The following is a 20,972-nucleotide window of genomic DNA, read 5'->3' as shown; positions in this document are numbered from 1 at the left end:
TACGACTTACTCAGTTAATGGTGGGGCGTTGGGGAGAGTTATAAAACAAAGTCATCTGGGGTAAGTGTTCATAGCTCCTTGAAAGTGGAGTCACAGGTGGACAGAGTGGTGAAGAAGGCATTCGGCATGCTTGGTTTCATTGGTCAGAACATTAAATACAGTAGTTGGGACATCTTGTTGAAGTTGGACAAGACATTGGTCAGGCCACACTTGGAATACTGTGTACAGTTCTGGTCACCCTATTATAGAAAGGATATTATTAAACTAGAATGAGTGCAGAAAAGATTTACTAGGATGCTACCGGGACTTGAGTTATAAGGAGAGGCTGGATAGACTGGGACTTTTTTCTCTGGAATGTAGGAGCCTGAGGGGTGATCTTATAGAGGTCTATAAAATAGTGAGGGGCATAGATCAGCTAGATAGTCATTATCTTTTCCCAAAGGTAGGGGAGTCTAAAACTAGAGGGTGTAGGTTTAAAGTGAGAGGGGAAAGATACAAAAGGGTCCAGAGGGGCAATTTTTTCACACAGAGGGTGGTGAGTGTCTGAACCGAGCTGCCAGAGGCAGTAGTAGAGGCAGGTCCAATTTTGTCTTTTAAAAAGCGTTTAGGCAGTTACATGGGTAAGATGGTAATAGAGGGATATGGGCCAAATGCGGCAATTGGGATTAGTTTAGTGGTTTTTTTAAAAAAAAGGGACGGCATGGACAGGTCGGGCCAAAGCGCCTGTTTCCATGCTGTAAACCTCTATGACTTTTGCATCACTGTATCCTCCACAGTGGGGACGGCACGGTGGCACAGTGGTTAGCACTGCTGCCTCACAGCGCCAGGGACCTGGGTTCAATTCCCGGCTTGGGTCACTGTCTGTATGGAGTTTGTACATTCTCCCCGTGTCTGCGTGGTTTCCACCGGGTGCGCCGGTTTCTTCCCACAGTCTGAAAGACATGCGGGTTAGGTGCATTGACCCAAACAGGTGCCGGAGTGTGGCGACTGGGGGAATTTCATAGTAACTTCATTGCAGTGTTAATGTAAGCCTTACTTGTGACTAATAAATAAATTTTAACAATCAACATCCTGGGGGTTACCATAGACAAGAAACTGAACTGGACTAGTCCTATAAATAATATGGGCACAAGAGTAGGTCAGATGCTAGGAATCCTATGGCGAGTAACTCTCCTCTTGACTCCCCATAGCCTGTCCACCATCTACAAGGCATTAGTTAGGATCGAGATGGAATACTGTCCATTTTCTTGGATGCGTGCAGCTCCATCAACACTTAAAACTCAACACCATCAAAGACCAAAGCAACTTGTTTGCTACCCAAAGCAACTTTTTTTCTCGAGGGGCCAGATGGCCTACTCCTGCTCCTGGTTCTTATGTTCTAACAGCACTGCGGGTGTACCTATACTACATGGACTGCAGTGGTTCAAGAAGGCAGCTCACTTTCACCTTGTCAAGGGCAACATTTACTCCCTCCATCACCGATGCACAGTGGCAGCCGTGTGCACCATGAGAAGATGCACTGTAGAAACTCAGTAAGACTCCTTCAACCTTCCAAACCCATGACCACTGCCATCTATAATGACAAGGGCAATAGAAGCAGGGGAACACCGCCACCTAGAAATTCTCCACCAAGTCACACACCATCCTGACTTGGAATTATATCACCTTTCCTTCATTGTCACTGGGTCACAATCCCGGAACTCCCTCCCTTCTTTGAGGACATTACGAGCGCGGTGGACAACGAGGTACCGGTGGATGTGGTTTATCTGGATTTCCAGAAGGCATTCGACAAAGTGCTGCACAAAAGGCTGCTGCGTAACATAAAGGTGTATTAGCATGGATAGGGGATTGGTTAACTAACAGAAAGCAAAGAGTGGGGGTAAATGGGTGTTTTTCTGGTTGGCGATCAGTGACTAGTGGTGTGCCTCAGGGATCAGTGTTGGGACCACAGTTGTTTACGATGTACATAGATTATTTGGAATTGGGCACCAAGTGCAGTGTGTCAAATTTCGCAGATGACACTAAGCTGGGTGGAAGAGCAAAGTGTGCAGAGGACGCTGAACGTCTGCAAAGGGATATAGATAGTTTAAGTGTGTGGGAAATGGTCTGGCAGATGGAGTGCAATGTTGGTAAATGTGAGGTCATCCATTTTGGTCGGAATAACAGCAAAATGGACTATTATTTAAATGGTAAAAGATTGCAGCATGTTGCTGTGCAGAGGGACCTGGGTGTCCTTGTGCAAGAATCACAAGGAGTTGGTTTGCAGGTGCAGCAGGTAATTAAGAAAGCAAATGGAATTTTGTCCTTCATTGCTAGAGGGATGGAGTTTAAAAACAGCGAGATTATGTTGCAGCTGTATAAGGTGCTGGTGAGGCCACACCTGGAGTACTGTGCACAGTTTTGGTCTCCTTTCTTGAGAAAGGATATACTGGCACTGGAGGGGGTGCAGAGGAGATTCACCAGATTGATTCCGGAGTTGAGAGGGTTGGCTTATGAGGAGAGACTGAGTAGACTGGGGCTATACGCATTGGAATTCAGAAGGATGAGGGGAGATCTTATAGAAACATATAAGATTATGAAGGGAATAGATAAGATAGAAGCAGGGAAGTTGTTTCCACTGGCAGGTGAAACTAGAACTAGGGGGCATGGCCTCAAAATAAGGGGAAGCAGATTTAGGACTGAGTTGAGGAGGAACTTCTTCACAAAGGGTTGTGAATCTGTGGAAATCCCTGCCCAGTGAAGCAGTTGAGGCTACCTCATTGAATGCTTTTAAGGCAAGGATAGATAGATTTTTGAACAGTAAAGGGATTAAGGGTTATGGTGAGCGGGTGGGTAAGTGGAGCGGAGTCCACAAAAAGATCAGCCATGATCTTATTGAATGGCGGAGCAGGCTTGAGGGGCCAGATGGCCTCCTGCTCCTAGTTCTTATGTTCTAACAGCACTGCGGGTGTACCTGGACTACATGGACTGCCGTGGTTCAAGAAGGCAGCTCACTTTCACCTTGTCAAGGGCAGTAAATGCTAGCCTAGCGTTTATTCATCCCACCAGCGAATAAAAAATAATGGCCTTTCCTTGAAATGACAGAATGTTGCAAGGCAAATCCATGTTTTCCTCGGGTATGTTGGCAGATCCTGGGTGGCACAGTGGTTAGCACTGTTGCCACATAGCGCCAGGGATGCGGGTTCAATTCTAGCCTCGGGTGATTGTCTGTGTGGAGTTTGCACATTCTCCTGTGTCTTTGTGGGTTTCCTCCTGGTGGTGTGGCCACACTCTAAAGATGGACGGGTTAAGTTGACTGGCGGTGGTAAATTGCCCCTTCATGTCAGGGGGACTAGCAGGGTACGTACATGGGGTTATGGGGATATATTGGTGGGATTGCTGTCGGTGCAGCCTCAATGAACCAAATGGCCTCCTGCACTGTCGTGATTCTATAACTTATTCAGAAAGGGGGCAAATTCGCACCCCCCCCCCCCATTCTTCCTTCAGTGTATTTTCTCGACCTGACCCTTGTGACCTGTCGTGTGTATCGCTTGTACCGACACTCCAATCAGAGCCCTCCAATATAGCTCTTCAAGATTGTGAAGGAGCAAGTTGCATTTTAAAAAGCTGGTGCAAATGTCCAGGACGGAATACTGGAAGTGGAACTCTCCAAGTGGACTTTTGTTGTTTGCCTTCTAGAACTTCAGGTGAAGAGGTGAAGGTGTGTTCAACTTTTCATTGCGCCTGGGATTTTCACAGTAACTTCATTGCCATCTTAATGTAAGCCTACTCGTGACACTAATAGATAAAACTTTTAAGCTTTGTGTTTGACAGTATTGTATTATTTGCTGGGGAGAGATTTGTGACCCCTTTCAGTGGATCTCAGGTTGAACTTCTCTTCTGAGCCTGTGGATCTGGGTTGCCTCGCAATACATTTTAGAGGGACTATTTCTGAATCTTGAGGTTTATGGATCAGTCATTATAATCTAAGGCTTATTTTTCTAAGGAAATTAGCTACAAATGAATGATTAAATGAGTTAAAGAACAGGCACGGCTTCAGATCATTTTTCAAACTGGAGCATGTCGTTAAAACAAATCTGATTCAAGCGTAACATTTATTGGCAAAGCAGCTGTCCCATCAGAATTTAGCTTAGATTTTTCCATTGTTTTGTCTGGTGTATATTCTAATGAACTATAATTAGCAGATGATCAGATTTCATTCAGTGTTCAAACAAGGCAGTGGCACTGACAATCCATGTAATTAAATTCCGAGTGTAAATGGTAGTGACTGACTTTGATGTGCCCAGAGTAACCTGACATGTGCCACATAGCCTGCTGATGGTGGTCACTCGAAAAGCCAGAAGTACAATGTGTAATTTTGTTTCTCGTGCCTCCCTACAGAGATGAGGAGGAATTTCCTCAGCCAGAGAGTGGTGAATCTGTGGAACTCTTTGCCGCAGAGGGCTGTGGAGGCCGGGTCACTGAGTGTCCTTAAGACAGAGATAGATAGGTTCTTGATTAATAAGGGGATCAGGGGTTGTGGGGAAAACACAGGAGAATGGGGATGAGAAAAATGATGTGGAGATGCCGGCGTTGGACTGGGGTAAGCACAGTAAGAAGTCTCACAACACCAGGTTAAAGTCCAACAGGGTTATTTGGTTGCACAAGCCACAAGCTTGTGCTACCAAATAAACCTGTTGGACTTTAACCTGGTGTTGTGAGACTTCCTACGATGAGAAAAATATCAGCCATGATTGAATGGCGGAGCAGACTCGATGGACCGAGTGGCCTAATTCTGCTCCTATGTCTTGTCTTTCATCTTTGATCATTGGTACATTATTGAGTGTCCTTGGAGTGCTGACCCTTGTCTTGTTTCTCAGAGATGTCTCTACCAACCAGAATAGTTTGGTACACGGGAGCAACAGGGGCAGTTTGAGCTCAAGGCCATGTTTCCACTCAGTATTATAGGCTGAGGAAAGATCGAACTGAGCTTGCGATGAAATCCAGCCTCAATGTTTGTGCTGGCAGCAAGGCCTTGTTCTCTGCAACTATGTTGGGGACCAAAGCCAGCCTGATCTTGGGGAAGGGATGAGTTGTTCGTAGGGCTCATTTTTAAATGAATGAGTCGCTTTCAGAGGTTATAGGTTGTACAGAGCAGTGAAGTGGAGCTGTAGCTCCCAGGGTCAGCTGCTGGCTTTTCTGGTTTTGTAAGAAGTCTCACAACACCAGGTTAAAGTCCAACAGGTTTATTTGGTAGCAAAATCCACAAGCTTTCGGAGCGCTGCTCCTTCATCAGGTGAGTGGGAGTTGTGTTCACAATCAGGGCATATAAAGACCCAAACTCAATTTACAAGATAATTGTTGGAATGCGAGTCTTTACAGGTAATCAAGTCTTAAAGGTACAATGTTAGTGGAGAGAGGGCCAAGCACAGGTTAAAGAGATGTGTATTGTCTCCAGACAGGACAGTTAGTGAGATTTTGCAAGCCCAGGCAAGTCATGGGGGCTTTCCTGGTTTTGGCAGGTCTATTACCATCATCTCGTGCCAGATTTGGGGAAATGTGGCCATTCTCCACCACATTTGAGAACACTGCACAAACTTTTACAGCAGCTAGTTTCTGAGGTCCCATAATTGGAACTGTTATGAATGACCAATTCATATCTTTAATGATGGTGATTGAGATGGTGCCAGCTGAGACACTGGCAAAATCCTCATCATGAATAGCACTATGGAATTTTTATATTCATCTAAAGACCTTTCTTTGTAGATTTAAATTGATCCAAAGTTGATATCAGGAAATTTCTAGGCATGCCGAGAATAAATGAGGACTTTTGAAAGTATGGGATTTAATTTACTTCTGCACAGATTAGGATCTCTCCCAGAAATTGATGGACTTTAGGCACAAGAATGAGCAAAGCACATCTAATTTCTGCACCAGTGTCTTCTAGATAACTTCTGTTCTACATAACCTACGCGCAATATGTGAAAACAGCTTGGAATCCCTGCCATAGAAACTACATCTATTGCATTTCCTTCACCTACCCAATTGGACTGGGCTTCAATAATTATTACACTTGCCCTTCATAGATTTCCTAAATGAGGCTGTGCTTATTTTTAGCATGAAGGTATTTAGTTTCTACCCATCGAGAGAGGTTATTTAAAATAAATTTTGATGCAAGTGCATCAAGGTGTGGCTCAGGAGCTTGGTAAAATGTCACAAAATCTGTCCTTATTTCTCTGTACAGCCATCATCCTCTGAGAGGATTCCTTCCTTCAGAAGAGAACTAGACACTTCCAGTGTGTGTTAGCTGGGATTAGGAGAATTTATAGGTTACTTCATTCAGTCTCCTTTATTAGCTAAGTGGGTTAGAGAGGAATTTCTCCAAAGCTTTTCTTAAATTGACCTTTTGTTTCTTGCCTCTCCCAGGAGGTGGTGCAGTAGAGGGTGGGTTAATGTTTGCGTAGTTTTGTGTTCTCTTGTAGGGGTGGACTTCATGGACCGGATGGCGCCTCTAGCCTTTTTTTACTGTCCTTGCTGGTATATGTACACTACCAAATAATTTTCAACTTGGGGTGACACTAGTATTGCATTGGCTTGGATGTTTACCATGGAATTTGCAGATGTATTGTGAAGTGAGCCAGACATTGCAGACATTCCATTGACAGGGATTATTCTGTCTTTTGTCCAGATTGCTGAGAGTTTCAACGCAGCAGTTAATTTTAGGTATAAGGAATGCAGTTTGAAATACATTGGTTTATAATATTAGCAACCAAAAATTGAAGTTTAATTTTATATTCACAGAACGCTTATTCATTTGTCTCCTGCTGTTTGCAAGCTTTGGGTTATGAATAATATAAATGAAAAGCTGAGAATGAACGACTGAAGGAATGCATGTCTGGTGTACACGATGCTACAGCTTGCTTATCCTCCCTGAAGACATTGCCCTCACCCATAGGGGCAATGAGATCCTTGTTTCAATCAGTTGACTAAGGTTGAGACACTCCCAGCACTGCACCTGGTATACCCTTTTCCTGACCCACAGTCACACCGTACAGGCAAACTATCTCCCTTTCCTCACCACAGTATTTGAATGTGTTCATAGAAATCATAGAAACCCTACAGTACAGAAAGAGGCCATTCGGCCCATCGAGTCTGCACTGAACACAATCCCACCCAGGCCCTACCCCCATATCCCTACATATTTTACACGCTAATCCCTCTAATCTACACATCCCAGGGCACTAAGGGGCAATTTTAACATGGCCAATCAACCTAACCCGCACATCTTTGGACTGTGGGGGGAAACCGGAGCACCCGGAGGAAACCCACGCAGACACGAGGAGAATGTGCAAACTCCACACAGGCAGTGACCCAAGCCGGGAATCGAACCCAGGACCCTGGAGCTGTGAAGCAGCAGTGCTAACCACTGTGCTACCGTGCCGCCCCTTCCAGATCCATGCATCTTGTTGCCTTCCAGATCCATGCATCTTTTTCCTGCAGCTCTATGTTGGAACCCTTCCAATCAGGTTTCTGCCCCTGCCACAGCACTGCCACAGCCACGTCCAAAGTCACAACGTGGCTGTTCCTCTGTGCCTTTCTCCACCTTCAGTCTTAATAAAACATGCTGGATTCCACATGTATGTTGATAAAATCTAGCTCTACCTAATTACCCATGCGCTCGATCCAACCACTACGTCTGTGTTGTCATGTTGCCTGTCCAAGCTGAAATTTCTTCCAACTCAATATTGGCAGCCCAAAGCCACTTTTCTGTTCTCAAGCCACTGATTCTATTCCTCTTTAATCTAGGTGATTTGTAACATTGGAACTTTCTCTAACCCTGAACTGAGCTTCCAATCCTATATCCACTCTATCACTGCCTACAGCTGCCTTCTTAATATCACCTGTCTTCACCCCTGCCTCAGACTAACTGACGCTGCAAATCTTATCCATACTTCTGTTGTCAGTGGGCTCTATTGTTCCAATGCACATCTCGGCTGACCAACTCACACCTTCCATAAACTTGACCTCATCCAAGGTTTTGCTGCCCATATGCTAATTCTCAGCAGGTTCACTCATTACCCTTCTGCTAATTCAGCTACATCGGTTCCTGGTCTGACAGTGCCTTAACTAGACTAGACTTGACTCATACCTAGAAAGGACGAGTTGTCTTATGAGGAAAGGTTGGACAGGCTAGGCTTGTATGCACTGGAAGTTTAGAAGAGTAAGAGGTAACTTGGTTGAAGCATAAGCTTCTCAAGAGTGTTGACAGAGTGGATGTGGAGAGAGAATGCTTCCTCTTGTTGGATAATCTAGATCCAAAGGTCTCTGCTTAAAAGTAAGAAGTTTAATACAGAAGATAAGGAATTTGTTTGGAGGGTTGAGTCTCAGGAACCCTCTTCCTCAAAAGGCAGTGGAAGCAGGGTCTTTGAATATTTTTAAGGCAGAGCGAGATAGATTCTTGATGAGCAAAAGGGTGAAAGGTTATTGGGGGTAGGTGGGAATGTGAATTTGAAATTACAATCAGATCAGCCATGATCTTAGCGAATGGCAGAGCAGGCTCAAAGAGCTGATTGACTTCCTCCTAACGTATGTTCCATTTTTAACAAAAATTAATTATTGTTTTAATCATTTCATGCTCTCTCCCCCTCCCTATCCCTGTGATCTCCTCCAACCCTTTCAAGATATCTGAACTCCTCCGGCCACTTGACCTCTGGCTTCCATCCCTTCGCCATTAGTAGTTGTGCCTTAAGCCGTTTCAGCCCTAAGCTCTGAATCCTTATCTATAAGCACCTCTGTCTCCTTATAAGGCTGTTCTTGAAACCTCCCTTTGATTAAGCTCTTGGACACGCATCCTACTCTTCCCCCTTTTGATTCAATATCAATTGTTCCACAGCTTCACACTCCATTTAAATACCATGGGGCATTTTCCTGTATTAAAGGTGCAGTGTAACTGTAACCTGTAAAAGCCAAATACTGCAGATGCTGGAATCGGAAACGAGAACAGAAAATGCTGGAAAATGTCAGATGGCATCTGTGGGGAGGGAATAGAGTAAGAAGTTTAACAACACCAGGTTAAAGTCCAACAGGTACAAAGATGCAAGAAAGCAGACAAGATACTGAAACCTGTTGGACTTTAACCTGGTGTTGTTAAACTTCTTACTGTGTTTACCCCAGTCCAACGCCGGCATCTCCACATCGGGAGGGAATAGAGCCAACGTTTCGAGTCTGGATGACCGTTCGTCAGAGCCAGATTTTCCAGCATTTTCCGTTTTTGTTGCTATGTAACTGTTGTTTGAACTTGCAACCGGCTGACTCGAGGTTGATTTGACTGTTCTCTGGAACCTTGTCTAAGCAACATTCATTTTCTGGCTTGCTACAGGGGCAAGCTGCACTATGTCTTTGAATCCTCCCACCAGCAATGACGCGTGCCTGAGCATTGTGCACAGCCTGATGTGCCATCGGCAAGGTGGGGAGAATGAGACCTTTGCTAAGCGCGCCATTGAGAGTTTAGTGAAGAAGCTCAAAGAAAAGAAAGATGAATTGGACTCACTGATTACTGCCATTACAACCAATGGATCGCACCCCAGCAAGTGTGTCACAATCCAGCGGACCCTAGATGGGCGACTCCAAGTAAGTACAAATCTGACCTGTAGTTTTATACCGATGCTGTTCACTTAAAATACTTCTGTGTTTCACAACATTACTTCTTAAAAGTGTGGTGGCTTTACAGCAGCTATTCTGGGACAGCAGTACAGTAAACCACAACAACCATTAGATGGATGGCTAGTTGAACTATATTCGGTGGTATTTGTGGAGAGAGAAGTGTTAATGATGAACACAGGTATAACGTCCTCCTCGATCACCTCTGACAACCCCTCCCGTCCCCTTCCCAAGGCACCTTTCTGTTAAGCAGATTGAAACAGTGATTTACTAATACTACTTTCAATATGGTATTCCACACTCGCTGCTCCCGGCCTGGTGGTCTGTATGTTGCGGAAACCAAATGCAGACTGGTTGACCACTCTGCGGAACATCTTCATTCAGTGCTCAAACGTGGCCTGGAGATTCCTATCACTCGCCATTTAAATTCTACACCTTGCTCCCACAGTCACGTTTCTGTCCTCGGCCTCCTGTAGTGTTCCGATGAAGCTCATGTAAGCTGAAGGATTGGCATGCATCTTTAATTTACCACTAATTTATCAATAATTTTAGATCGTAATCTCTACCCCATTGTGTCGTGACCAAGGATTGTCGGAAGGTTGGACTGAAGCATCAAGGGGAATGGGACTCGGGTGTCAGGTAGAATGTTTTGGGAAGAAAGTGAAGAGTTTTACTTTATTGGATGGCACGGTGTGGAGGGGGGAGCGGGGTGGGGAGAGGTGGTCATCGATTTGTTAAATCCTCACTAAGTGAGGGAGGAGGCCAGATATATTCCTTCAGAGTAGTTGAAGCATGGAATGTTTAGCCATGTGGAGTGATCGAGGCATCGATTGAGGGAAGCATGAATAAATATTTGAAGCAGAGAAGATACTGGGTTAGCATAGAGTGCTGTGCTAGGTTTGTTCTGATCACGAGTTGGCACGGAAATGTTGACCTAACTCATCCAGATTCCGTGTGCTTGTATTCATATCATAGAATCATAGAACCCTACAGTGCAGAAAGAGGCCATTCGGCCCATTGAGTCTGCACCGACCACAATCCCATCCAGGCCCTACCCCCATATCCCTATATATTTTATCCACTAATCCCTCTAACCTACGTATCTCAGGAAACTAAGGGGCAATTTTATCATGGCCAATCAACCTAACCTGCACATCTTTGGACTGTGGGAGGAAACCGGAGCACCCGGAGGAAACCCACGCAGACACGAGGAGAATGTGCAAACTCCACACAGACAGTGACCCGAGCCGGGAATCGAACCCAGGCCCCTGGAGCTGTGAAGCAGCAGTGCTAACCACTGTGCTACCGTGCCGCCCCCACAATTGTTTCCTCCAGCCTCTTCATTCATTTACCTATCGAACCTAATTCTTAAATGTTAACATGATCTCTGCTTCAGTTACTGATCTCAAAGTGCACTCCAGGACTCGATAGTCTGTATTTTTTTTGTTAAGTAAAATGTTTTCTTTCTTTCTGTCCTTGATCTCTTCAATCCGATATCTTTCCCTTTTGTTCTAGACCCTTTGACTACTCAACTGTCTCTTTCTACCTACCCCATCTGATCCCTTTTAAAATTTTAAAGTCTTAGATAATGTTCATTCCGCGTAAGTGTCGGGCAGTGACCGTTTCCAGCAAGAGAGAATCTAACCATCTCCCTTTGATGATCCCAAAAGAGAAAATGCTGGAAAATCTCAACAGGTCTGGCAGCATCTGTAAGGAGAGAAAAGAGTCGACGTTTCTTTGTCGAAGCTTTGACAAAGCGTTTTCTCTTTTGGTTTAAGACTCCAGCATCCGCAGTCATTTGCTTTTATCCCTTTGATGTTCAATGGTATCAAAATCCTGGAGGGTTGTCATTGGCCAAAAAAATTAACTGAACGAACCATTTAAATACTGTGGCTACAAGAGCAGGTCAGAAGCTGGAAATTCTGTGGCAGGTAACTCCCCTCCTGACTCCCCAAAGCACAAGTCAATGTGATGGAATGCTCTCATTTGCTGGATGGGTGTAGCTTCAACAGCCTTAAGATCAACAGCATCAGCAAAGCAGCTTGACTCCCTCCACCGCTCATGTGGGTAGCAGTGTGTACCGTATACACTATTTTTTGTTCTACATACAAGATGCAATGTGGGAACTCGCCAAGGTTCCTTTGACAGCACCTTACAAACCCACGGCCTCTGCCACCTAGAAAGGCTGGGACATAACATAAGAACCAGGAGCAGGAGTAGGCCATCTGGCCCCTCGAGCCTGCTCCGCCATTCAATAAGATCATGGCTGATCTTTTTGTGGACTCCGCTCCACTTACCCGCCCGCTCACCATAACCCTTAACCCCTTCACTGTTCAAAAATCTATCTATCCTTGCCTTAAAAACATTCAATGAGGTAGCCTCAACTGCTTCACTGAGCAGGGAATTCCACAGATTCACAACCCTTTGTGTGAAGAAGTTCCTCCTCAACTCAGTCCTAAATCTGTTCCCCCTTATTTTGAGGCTATGCCCCCTAGTTCTAGTTTCACCCGCCAGTGGAAACAACTTCCCTGCTTCTATCTTATCTATTCCCTTCAATATCCTATATGTTTCTATAAGATCTCCCCTCATTCTTCTGAATTCCAATGAGTATAGCCCCAGTCTACTCTGTCTCTCCTCATAAGCCAACCCTCTCAACTCCGGAATCAACCTAGTGAATCTCCTCTGCACCCCCTCCAGTGCCAGTATATCTTTTCTCAAGTAAGGAGACCAAAACTGTACACAGTACTCCAGGTGTGGCCTCACCAGCACCTTATACAGCTGCAACATAACCTCGCTGTTTTTAAACTCCATCCCTCTCGCAATGAAGGACAAAATTCCATTTGCTTTCTTAATTACCTGCTGAACCTGCAAACCAACTCCTTGTGATTCTTGCGCAAGGACACCCAGGTCCCTCTGCGCAAGGACACCCAGGTCCCTCTGCGCAAGGACACCCAGGTCCCTCTGCGCAAGGACACCCAGGTCCCTCTGCGCAAGGACACCCAGGTCCCTCTGCGCAAGGACACCCAGGTCCCTCTGCGCAAGGGCACCCAGGTCCCTCTGCGCAAGGACACCCAGGTCCCTCTGCGCAAGGACACCCAGGTCCCTCTGCGCAAGGACACCCAGGTCCCTCTGCGCAAGGACACCCAGGCCCCTCTGCGCAAGGACACCCAGGCCCCTCTGCGCAAGGACACCCAGGCCCCTCTGCGCAAGGACACCCAGGCCCCTCTGCGCAAGGACACCCAGGCCCCTCTGCGCAAGGACACCCAGGCCCCTCTGCGCAAGGACACCCAGGCCCCTCTGCGCAAGGACACCCAGGCCCCTCTGCGCAAGGACACCCAGGCCCCTCTGCGCAAGGACACCCAGGCCCCTCTGCGCAAGGACACCCAGGCCCCTCTGCGCAAGGACACCCAGGCCCCTCTGCGCAAGGACACCCAGGCCCCTGGGACACCAGATGCAAATTTCCCTCCAAACCACGAGCCATCTTAACTTGGAACTATATTGCTGTTCCTTCACTGTTGCTGGGCCAAAAACCTGGAATACCCTGCCTAACATCACTGGGTGTACCTAAACCACACGTGCAACAGTTCAAGGAGATGGCTCGTCACCACCACCTCGCAGGCAATTAGATTGGGTCAATAAATGCAATCCTGCCACCAGCGCACTCATTCCACCGACAAATAATAAAACACTTGTATCACATGCTCGTGCAATCTTGTGATCTTCCTTTCTGTCTATTTCACTGACTTGCTCTTGCTTTTGTTATTGCAAATTTGAAATAGTCACCAGATCTCTTCCCACATAGAGAAATGTGCTTGCTATATCTTTAGCCCAGATATCACCGTTTCTGTCACAGGGAAGTGTCAGAGAGGTGCCGTAGAATGCAATATTTTTCATAATTGTTCATCTAGTTTTGGCTGCGAGATCATTTTTAGCCCACAGGATGCATTCAATTACTTGTAAACAGCCACTTTGAATACTGGTTATAGTATAGTAAGGTTGCAAATCAAGATGTTTAAAATGTATAGAAATCTTGGCATAAATAGTTGTCCTGTTGTTGTGAAGACTGTGTTGCTGCAGAAGTGTGTGTGTCACAAGAAGACGGTTCTGGCTTTGGTGTTAGTTCACTGGAATAACCCATGAGTTTGTTTTGCTGTTGGTTCAGGGTCATTCTCTGCTTCAGGATGTTTTAATGTGGAGATGCCGGCGTTGGACTGGGGTAAACACAGTAAGAAGTTTAACAACACCAAGTTAAAGTCCAACAGGTTTATTTGGTAGCAAAAGCCACACAAGCTTTCGAGGCTCTAAGCCCCTTCTTCAGGTGAGTGGGAATTCTGTTCACAAACAGAACTTATAAAGACACAGACTCAATTTACATGAATAATGGTTGGAATGCGAATACTTACAACTAATCCAGTCTTTAAGAAACAAAACAATGGGAGGTCTACAAAACAATCAGGATGTTTTACCCAGTGCTTCCCTTGAGATTTGCTTTATATTTGGTTGGAAAAGGGGTTGAAGGGTCTATCCTTTTTCTAACCAACGTCTGTATGCAACTTGCTGTCAAACCTGCGGCAAGTGAAGTTCAACAAAGATAATCGTGAGAAATCATAGAAACCCTACAGCACAGAAAGAGGCCATTCGGCCCATTTAGTCTGCACTGACCACAATCCCACCCAGGCCCTACCCCCATGTCCCTACATATTTTACCCGCTAATCCCTCTAATCTACGCATCCCAGGACACTAAGGGGCGATTTTTTTAGCATGGCCAATTAACCTAACCCGCACATCTTTGGACTGTGGGAGGAAACCGGAGCACCCGGAGGAAACCCACATGAGGTTGTGCATTTTGGTAGGAAGAATGCAAGTGGTCACATTACATTGAAGGTGCAAGTCTAGTTTCACCCGCCAGTGGAAACAACCTCCCTTCTATTCCCTTCATAATCTTGTATGTTTCTATAAGATCTCCCCTCATTCTTCTGAATTCCAATGAGTATAGCCCCAGTCTACTCAGTCTCTCCTCATAAGCCAACCCTCTCAACTCCGGAATCAACCTGGTGAATCTCCTCTGCACCCCCTCCAGTGCCAGTATATCCTTTCTCAAGTAAGGAGACCAAAACTGTACACAGTACTCCAGGTGTGGCCTCACCAGCACCTTATACAGCTGCAACATAATCACGAGAAGGTGGGTGGGGAACAAGGGGATCTTGGAGCACAAATATATCAATCGCTGCAAGTTGCCACTGGTTAGCAAAAGAAAAACAAACACTAGTCTTTATTGCTAGTAGATCGAATTGAAAAGTAGGAAAGCTACAAAATATACTAGACATTTTGCAACCATGCAGTGGATTTGCGATGTAAAGTTGCTGTTTAACCATTTCCCTTCTCCCAATATGAGATCTATTTTAAGCCAGACAGATAGAGCGATTACCATCCGCCCACACTTAGACGTTCCTTTTGGAGGTTGGGGTGATTTGATTGGAACCTAAAGACAGTGGCAAGACCCATTCTCAAAGTAAAGTGACAGACCTATCTCACGGACATCACACCCCTCTGCATTGCATCCTCAACCTCCAATGTATTCTCACCTTATAATCTATCTTTTACACACTCAAGCAGCTGGTTTGCTATCTTTACTTCCTCATTCACACAATCTATCAAATTGTTTGTCAATGTTATCAGTTAACATTGCTGTGGGCCAAGGGTTGTGCCGACTGTTTGTCAATGTGTCTTTATCAACAAGGCAGAAGGTGTCCTTAACTGAACTCCTTTTGGAAGCTTCCAGCCCGAGGGCTGTGTTTGCAGCACCAAGTGTACTATTTAAGAAGGAGTCTTTATATTTGCACTGCGTGGACTGAGGAAATGCCTCAGTCCATTATGTTGTGGGGAGAGTTCTTCAACATTTCAGCAGGGGTTGTGCTGAACAAGGCTCCAGGATCAACATGATTTTACAGTTCTCTTCAGTCCAGCTACCCGACAATGTGTACGTGCCTCTGGGACAAAGTGATTGTGAAACCAGTCAGAAAGCGTGTACTTGGTTACCCAGGCGTCGTTGGCATAATGGCGAACAGATGATTGAAGCACCTCTGACAATTGCTCTTCCCGATTGCAACCAATTTCTGTTTGTGCGCGCGCGGACTGCATTGGCAGAACCGAGAATAGTCATCCTTGGTATCCTTAACACCGACTGCACTTTGTTCAGCAGCTGCTTGTGTTTCCCTGGGGAGACACCAGCAGTACAGATTTATTTAATCAACTTTATTCAGGCAGAAGGTTTTGGTCTGAAATTAGCTCCGCAAACTGGTCAGTATGTTTTTCAGCGGCGTCGTGATCTGCAGATGCTGTCTCACCACAAACTTTCAAAGACCTGATACCATGACGGCTTCTTGAATTTCCACAACCAATTTGTCATGTACTCGCGCGCATGTTCAAGCCTCAGCTCTTCCAAGTAGACCTTGGATGCTGCAAGATCAATGGACCAGTCAGCGCAAACCTTCCACCTCTGTGAAGATGAATCCGCTCCATCAGAACATGATCCTGTTCATCGATTTCCAACCTATACAAAGTTTTTCTATTGTTTGTTAACTTCTGCGAATCACTTTCAACATCATAATTTCAACAGTTGGTTTCCCTGTTGAATTTCTTACCTTCTAGAACGAGAGGCCATAGTTTTGGGCTAAGGGGTGGCCGATTTAAAACACAAATGAGGAGGAGTTACTTGACCCAAAGGGTCATGAATCTGTGGAATTCTCCACCCCACAACCCAATGGATGCTGGAACACTAAACAAATTTGAGGAGATAGAAAGGGTTTTTTTTTGTAAGTAACAGGATGAAGGGTTATGGGGAGTGGGCAGAAAGGTGGTGATGTGACCAGCCGGGATGCTATTGAATGGCAGAGCCGGCTCGTGTGGCTGTAAGTTCTTTTGCACTTTGTTTAAATCATGGTGGCATACCCACCCCATTCTGTACTCATGCCAAGTTAACCCTGTATCAAACCTTGGCTCAACTACACTTAGAGAGTACTGCATTCTGTTCTGGTCACCGTGTTATAAAAAGGATGTGGAGACACTGGAGAGGGTTCAGAGAAGATTTATATGTGGGTATACCAATGAGGAAAGGATTGACAGGCTCCCTTGAAAGAAGAATCAGAGAATCCCGACAGTGCAGAAGGAGGCCATTTGGCCCATTGAACCTGCACTAGCAACAATCCGTAACCCCACATATTTACCCTGCTGAACCCCTGACACTAAGGGGCAACTTAACATGACCAATCAACCAAACTCGCACAATTTTAAATTGTGAAGAAGGTGGAGGTCCTAATAGAGATCGTTAAAATTATAATGGTTTCGAAAAGAGTGGATACAGAGTGGATGTTTTTGTGGGGAAGAGCATAACTAGAGGCCATTCATACAAGATAGTAGCGAAGAAATTCCATAGGGAAACCAGAAGAAACCTCTTTATCCAAAGAATGGTCAGAATGTCGAACTTGCTATCATCGGGAATGGTTGAAGTAAAAAATGGATTTAAGGAGAAACGAGATAAAGATATGAGGGGGAAAGGCTGAGATAGTTATGATGGTGGATTATATGAGAAAAGTTGAGAGGAAGCTTGCGGGGAACATAAACATCAGCTTAGGCTGGTTGGGCTGAAAGACCCGTTTCTGTGCTGTATATCCAATATAAACCCTAAGTATACTGCTAACCGAGTACTATGTGAAGTGGCAGTTATTGCTTCCTGCTTTAATTGATAAAAGCTTCATCAGCAGCAGCGCACAGTCATTGCATTAGAGCTAAACTGTTTGTCTTTACCAAGAGGCTTTTTCCCAGGGTGGAAATGTCTGTTACGAGAGGACACAGGTTTAAGGTGCTGGGGGGTAGGTACAGGGGAGATGTTCGGGGTAAGTTTTTCACACAGAGGGTGGTGGGCGAGTGGAATCGGCTGCCGTCAGTGGTGGTGGAGGCAAACTCAATAGGGTCTTTTAAGAGACTCCTGGATGAGTACATGGGACTTAATAGGATGGAGGGTTATAGGTAGGCCTAAAGGGTGGGGATGTGTTCGGCACAACTTGTGGGGCCGAAGGGCCTGTTTTGTGCTGTAGTTTTCTATGTTTCTAAGACCTTGGTGCTTACAACTGGAGCTGTGTAAATTGATTAGAACTGTGGTTTAGTAAAGTCAGCTGAGCAAACCCTTTGTTGATTGGTGAGCGGGTCAGATGAATTCCTTTCAAACTTTTGGTATTTGACGTTATAAAATGCATGAGGTGCTTTGCACCCCAACAGTGTGCCAGGGTTATTGCTGACAATTTGCTGCTTAATCATTTCCCTTCTTGCCAGAGAAAATCTAACTGGATGATACCTAGAGCGAGGCTTAGAATAGGAAATATTATTCCAATTTACAATAACTGATATCAAGCCCTGATCCAAGTACAGCCTTTACTAAGGAAACGCTGCATTTTTCCAGGCGTTTAGCTCTATCTGATAGGATAAAAGGATTTCTGGGTGACTGGAAAGTTGTGCTTTTTGCGGTTTCTACTGTTCTGACCTTGGATCAGGAGAGTTTTGGAGCTGGACACAGTTTCCACCCTCACTCCCACAGCTTGTTGCATGTGACGGTGGGATAAGTTACACTGGCCTTGTGTTAGGAACCAGCTGAGAGGGGAAGACTGTTTTGTCTGGAGCATTGTGGCGGCCCAGTCCTTCAGGGAGGAGCTGACCGAACACAGCTTTTCAAAAGGCAACATGGATTTGGTGGGATTAAAGACAGTTTTGGGTTCAGTGACCCTGCAGAGAAATGAAAAAACAGGAAAAGCTGCAAAATTGGGATCTCTCATCCACAGTACTGACGACTTGGGTTAGCCACTATATTAATTTCTACAATGACACAAAAGCAGAGTAATCGATGTGTTGAATTAGTGTCAAGTTCTGACGAAACACTGAAAGTGTAAATAATGGCTTCCGTTAATGTTTCGGTGAGGAAATGCCCTGCAGTGAGAGACACTCACCCAGGGAGAATAGACCCAGCCCTGCAGTGAGAGACACTCACCCAGGGAGAATAGACCCAGCACTGCAGTGAGAGACACTCACCCAGGGAGAAGAGACCCAGCCCTGCAGTGAGAGACACTCACCCAGGGAGAATAGACCCAGCACTGCAGTGAGAGACACTCACCCAGGGAGAATAGACCCAGCACTGCAGTGAGAGACACTCACCCAGGGAGAATAGACCCAGCACTGCAGTGAGAGACACTCACCCAGGGAGAATAGACCCGGCCCTGCAGTGAACCACACTCGCCCAGGGAGAATAGACCCAGCACTGCAGTGAGAGACACTCGCCCAGGGAGAATAGACCCAGCACTGCAGTGAGAGACACTCACCCAGGGAGAATAGACCCAGCACTGCAGTGAACCACACTCACCCAGGGAGAATAGACCCAGCCCTGCAGTGAGAGACACTCACCCAGGGAGAATAGACCCAGCACTGCAGTGAACCACACTCGCCCAGGGAGAATAGACCCAGCCCTGCAGTGAACCACACTCGCCCAGGGAGAATAGACCCGGCACTGCAGTGAACCACACTCGCCCAGGGAGAATAGACCCGGCACTGCAGTGAACCACACTCGCCCAGGGAGAATAGACCCGGCACTGCAGTGAGAGACACTCGCCCAGGGAGAATAGACCCGGCACTGCAGTGAGAGACACTCGCCCAGGGAGAATAGACCCGGCACTGCAGTGAGAGACACTCGCCCAGGGAGAATAGACCCGGCACTGCAGTGAACCACACTCGCCCAGGGAGAATAGACCCGGCACTGCAGTGAGAGACACTCGCCCAGGGAGAATAGACCCGGCACTGCAGTGAGAGACACTCGCCCAGGGAGAATAGACCCGGCACTGCAGTGAGAGACACTCGCCCAGGGAGAATAGACCCGGCACTGCAGTGAGAGACACTCGCCCAGGGAGAATAGACCCGGCACTGCAGTGAGAGACACTCACCCAGGGAGAATAGACCCGGCACTGCAGTGAGAGACACTCACCCAGGGAGAATAGACCCGGCACTGCAGTGAACCACACTCGCCCAGGGAGAATAGACCCAGCACTGCAGTGAACCACACTCGCCCAGGGAGAATAGACCCGGCACTGCAGTGAACCACACTCGCCCAGGGAGAATAGACCCGGCACTGCAGTGAGAGACACTCACCCAGGGAGAATAGACCCAGCACTGCAGTGAGAGACACTCGCCCAGGGAGAATAGACCCGGCACTGCAGTGAGAGACACTCGCCCAGGGAGAATAGACCCGGCCCTGCAGTGAGAGACACTCGCCCAGGGAGAATAGACCCAGCCCTGCAGTGAACCACACTCGCCCAGGGAGAATAGACCCAGCCCTGCAGTGAACCACACTCGCCCAGGGAGAATAGACCCAGCCCTGCAGTGAACCACACTCGCCCAGGGAGAATAGACCCGGCATTGCAGTGAACCACACTCGCCCAGGGAGAATAGACCCGGCACTGCAGTGAACCACACTCGCCCAGGGAGAATAGACCCAGCCCTGCAGTGAACCACACTCGCCCAGGGAGAATAGACCCGGCACTGCAGTGAACCACACTCGCCCAGGGAGAATAGACCCAGCCCTGCAGTGAACCACACTCGCCCAGGGAGAATAGACCCGGCCCTGCAGTGAGAGACACTCGCCCAGGGAGAATAGACCCGGCACTGCAGTGAGAGACACTCGCCCAGGGAGAATAGACCCAGCACTGCAGTGAACCACACTCGCCCAGGGAGAATAGACCCAGCCCTGCAGTGAGAGACACTCACCCAGGGAGAATAGACCCGGCACTGCAGTGAGAGACACTCGCCCAGGGAGAATAGACCCAGCACTGCAGTGAACCACACTCGCCCAGGGAGAATAGACCCAGCCCTGCAGTGAGAGACACTCACCCAGGGAGAATAGACCCGGCACTGCAGTGAACCACACTCGCCCAGGGAGAATAGACCCAGCACTGCAGTGAACCACACTCGCCCAGGGAGAATAGACCCAGCCCTGCAGTGAACCACACTCGCCCAGGGAGAATAGACCCGGCACTGCAGTGAGAGACACTCACCCAGGGAGAATAGACCCAGCACTGCAGTGAGAGACACTCGCCCAGGGAGAATAGACCCAGCCCTGCAGTGAACCACACTCGCCCAGGGAGAATAGACCCAGCACTGCAGTGAACCACACTCGCCCAGGGAGAATAGACCCAGCACTGCAGTGAGAGACACTCGCCCAGGGAGAATAGACCCAGCCCTGCAGTGAACCACACTCGCCCAGGGAGAATAGACCCGGCACTGCAGTGAACCACAC

The 20,972-nt window shown here is 46.9% G+C and overlaps 1 protein-coding gene across 1 annotated transcript in view; it reads left to right on the top strand.

The window, feature by feature from the left end:
* The window catches only part of smad10a (SMAD family member 10a), a 96,176-nt gene that overhangs the window by 23,171 nt on the left and 52,033 nt on the right, over positions 1–20,972 (top strand). The window contains exon 2 of the mRNA XM_078204411.1: positions 9,359–9,609. Coding sequence (XP_078060537.1) covers positions 9,373–9,609 — 237 coding nt within the window. The 5' untranslated portion in view covers positions 9,359–9,372. The remainder of the gene's footprint in view (positions 1–9,358; positions 9,610–20,972) is intronic.

Source organism: Mustelus asterias, unplaced genomic scaffold (genome assembly GCF_964213995.1).
Source record: "Mustelus asterias unplaced genomic scaffold, sMusAst1.hap1.1 HAP1_SCAFFOLD_326, whole genome shotgun sequence".
Taxonomy (NCBI): domain Eukaryota; kingdom Metazoa; phylum Chordata; class Chondrichthyes; order Carcharhiniformes; family Triakidae; genus Mustelus; species Mustelus asterias.
Note: the sequence above shows the minus strand (reverse complement) of the source record. Positions and strands in the feature narration are given on the sequence as shown.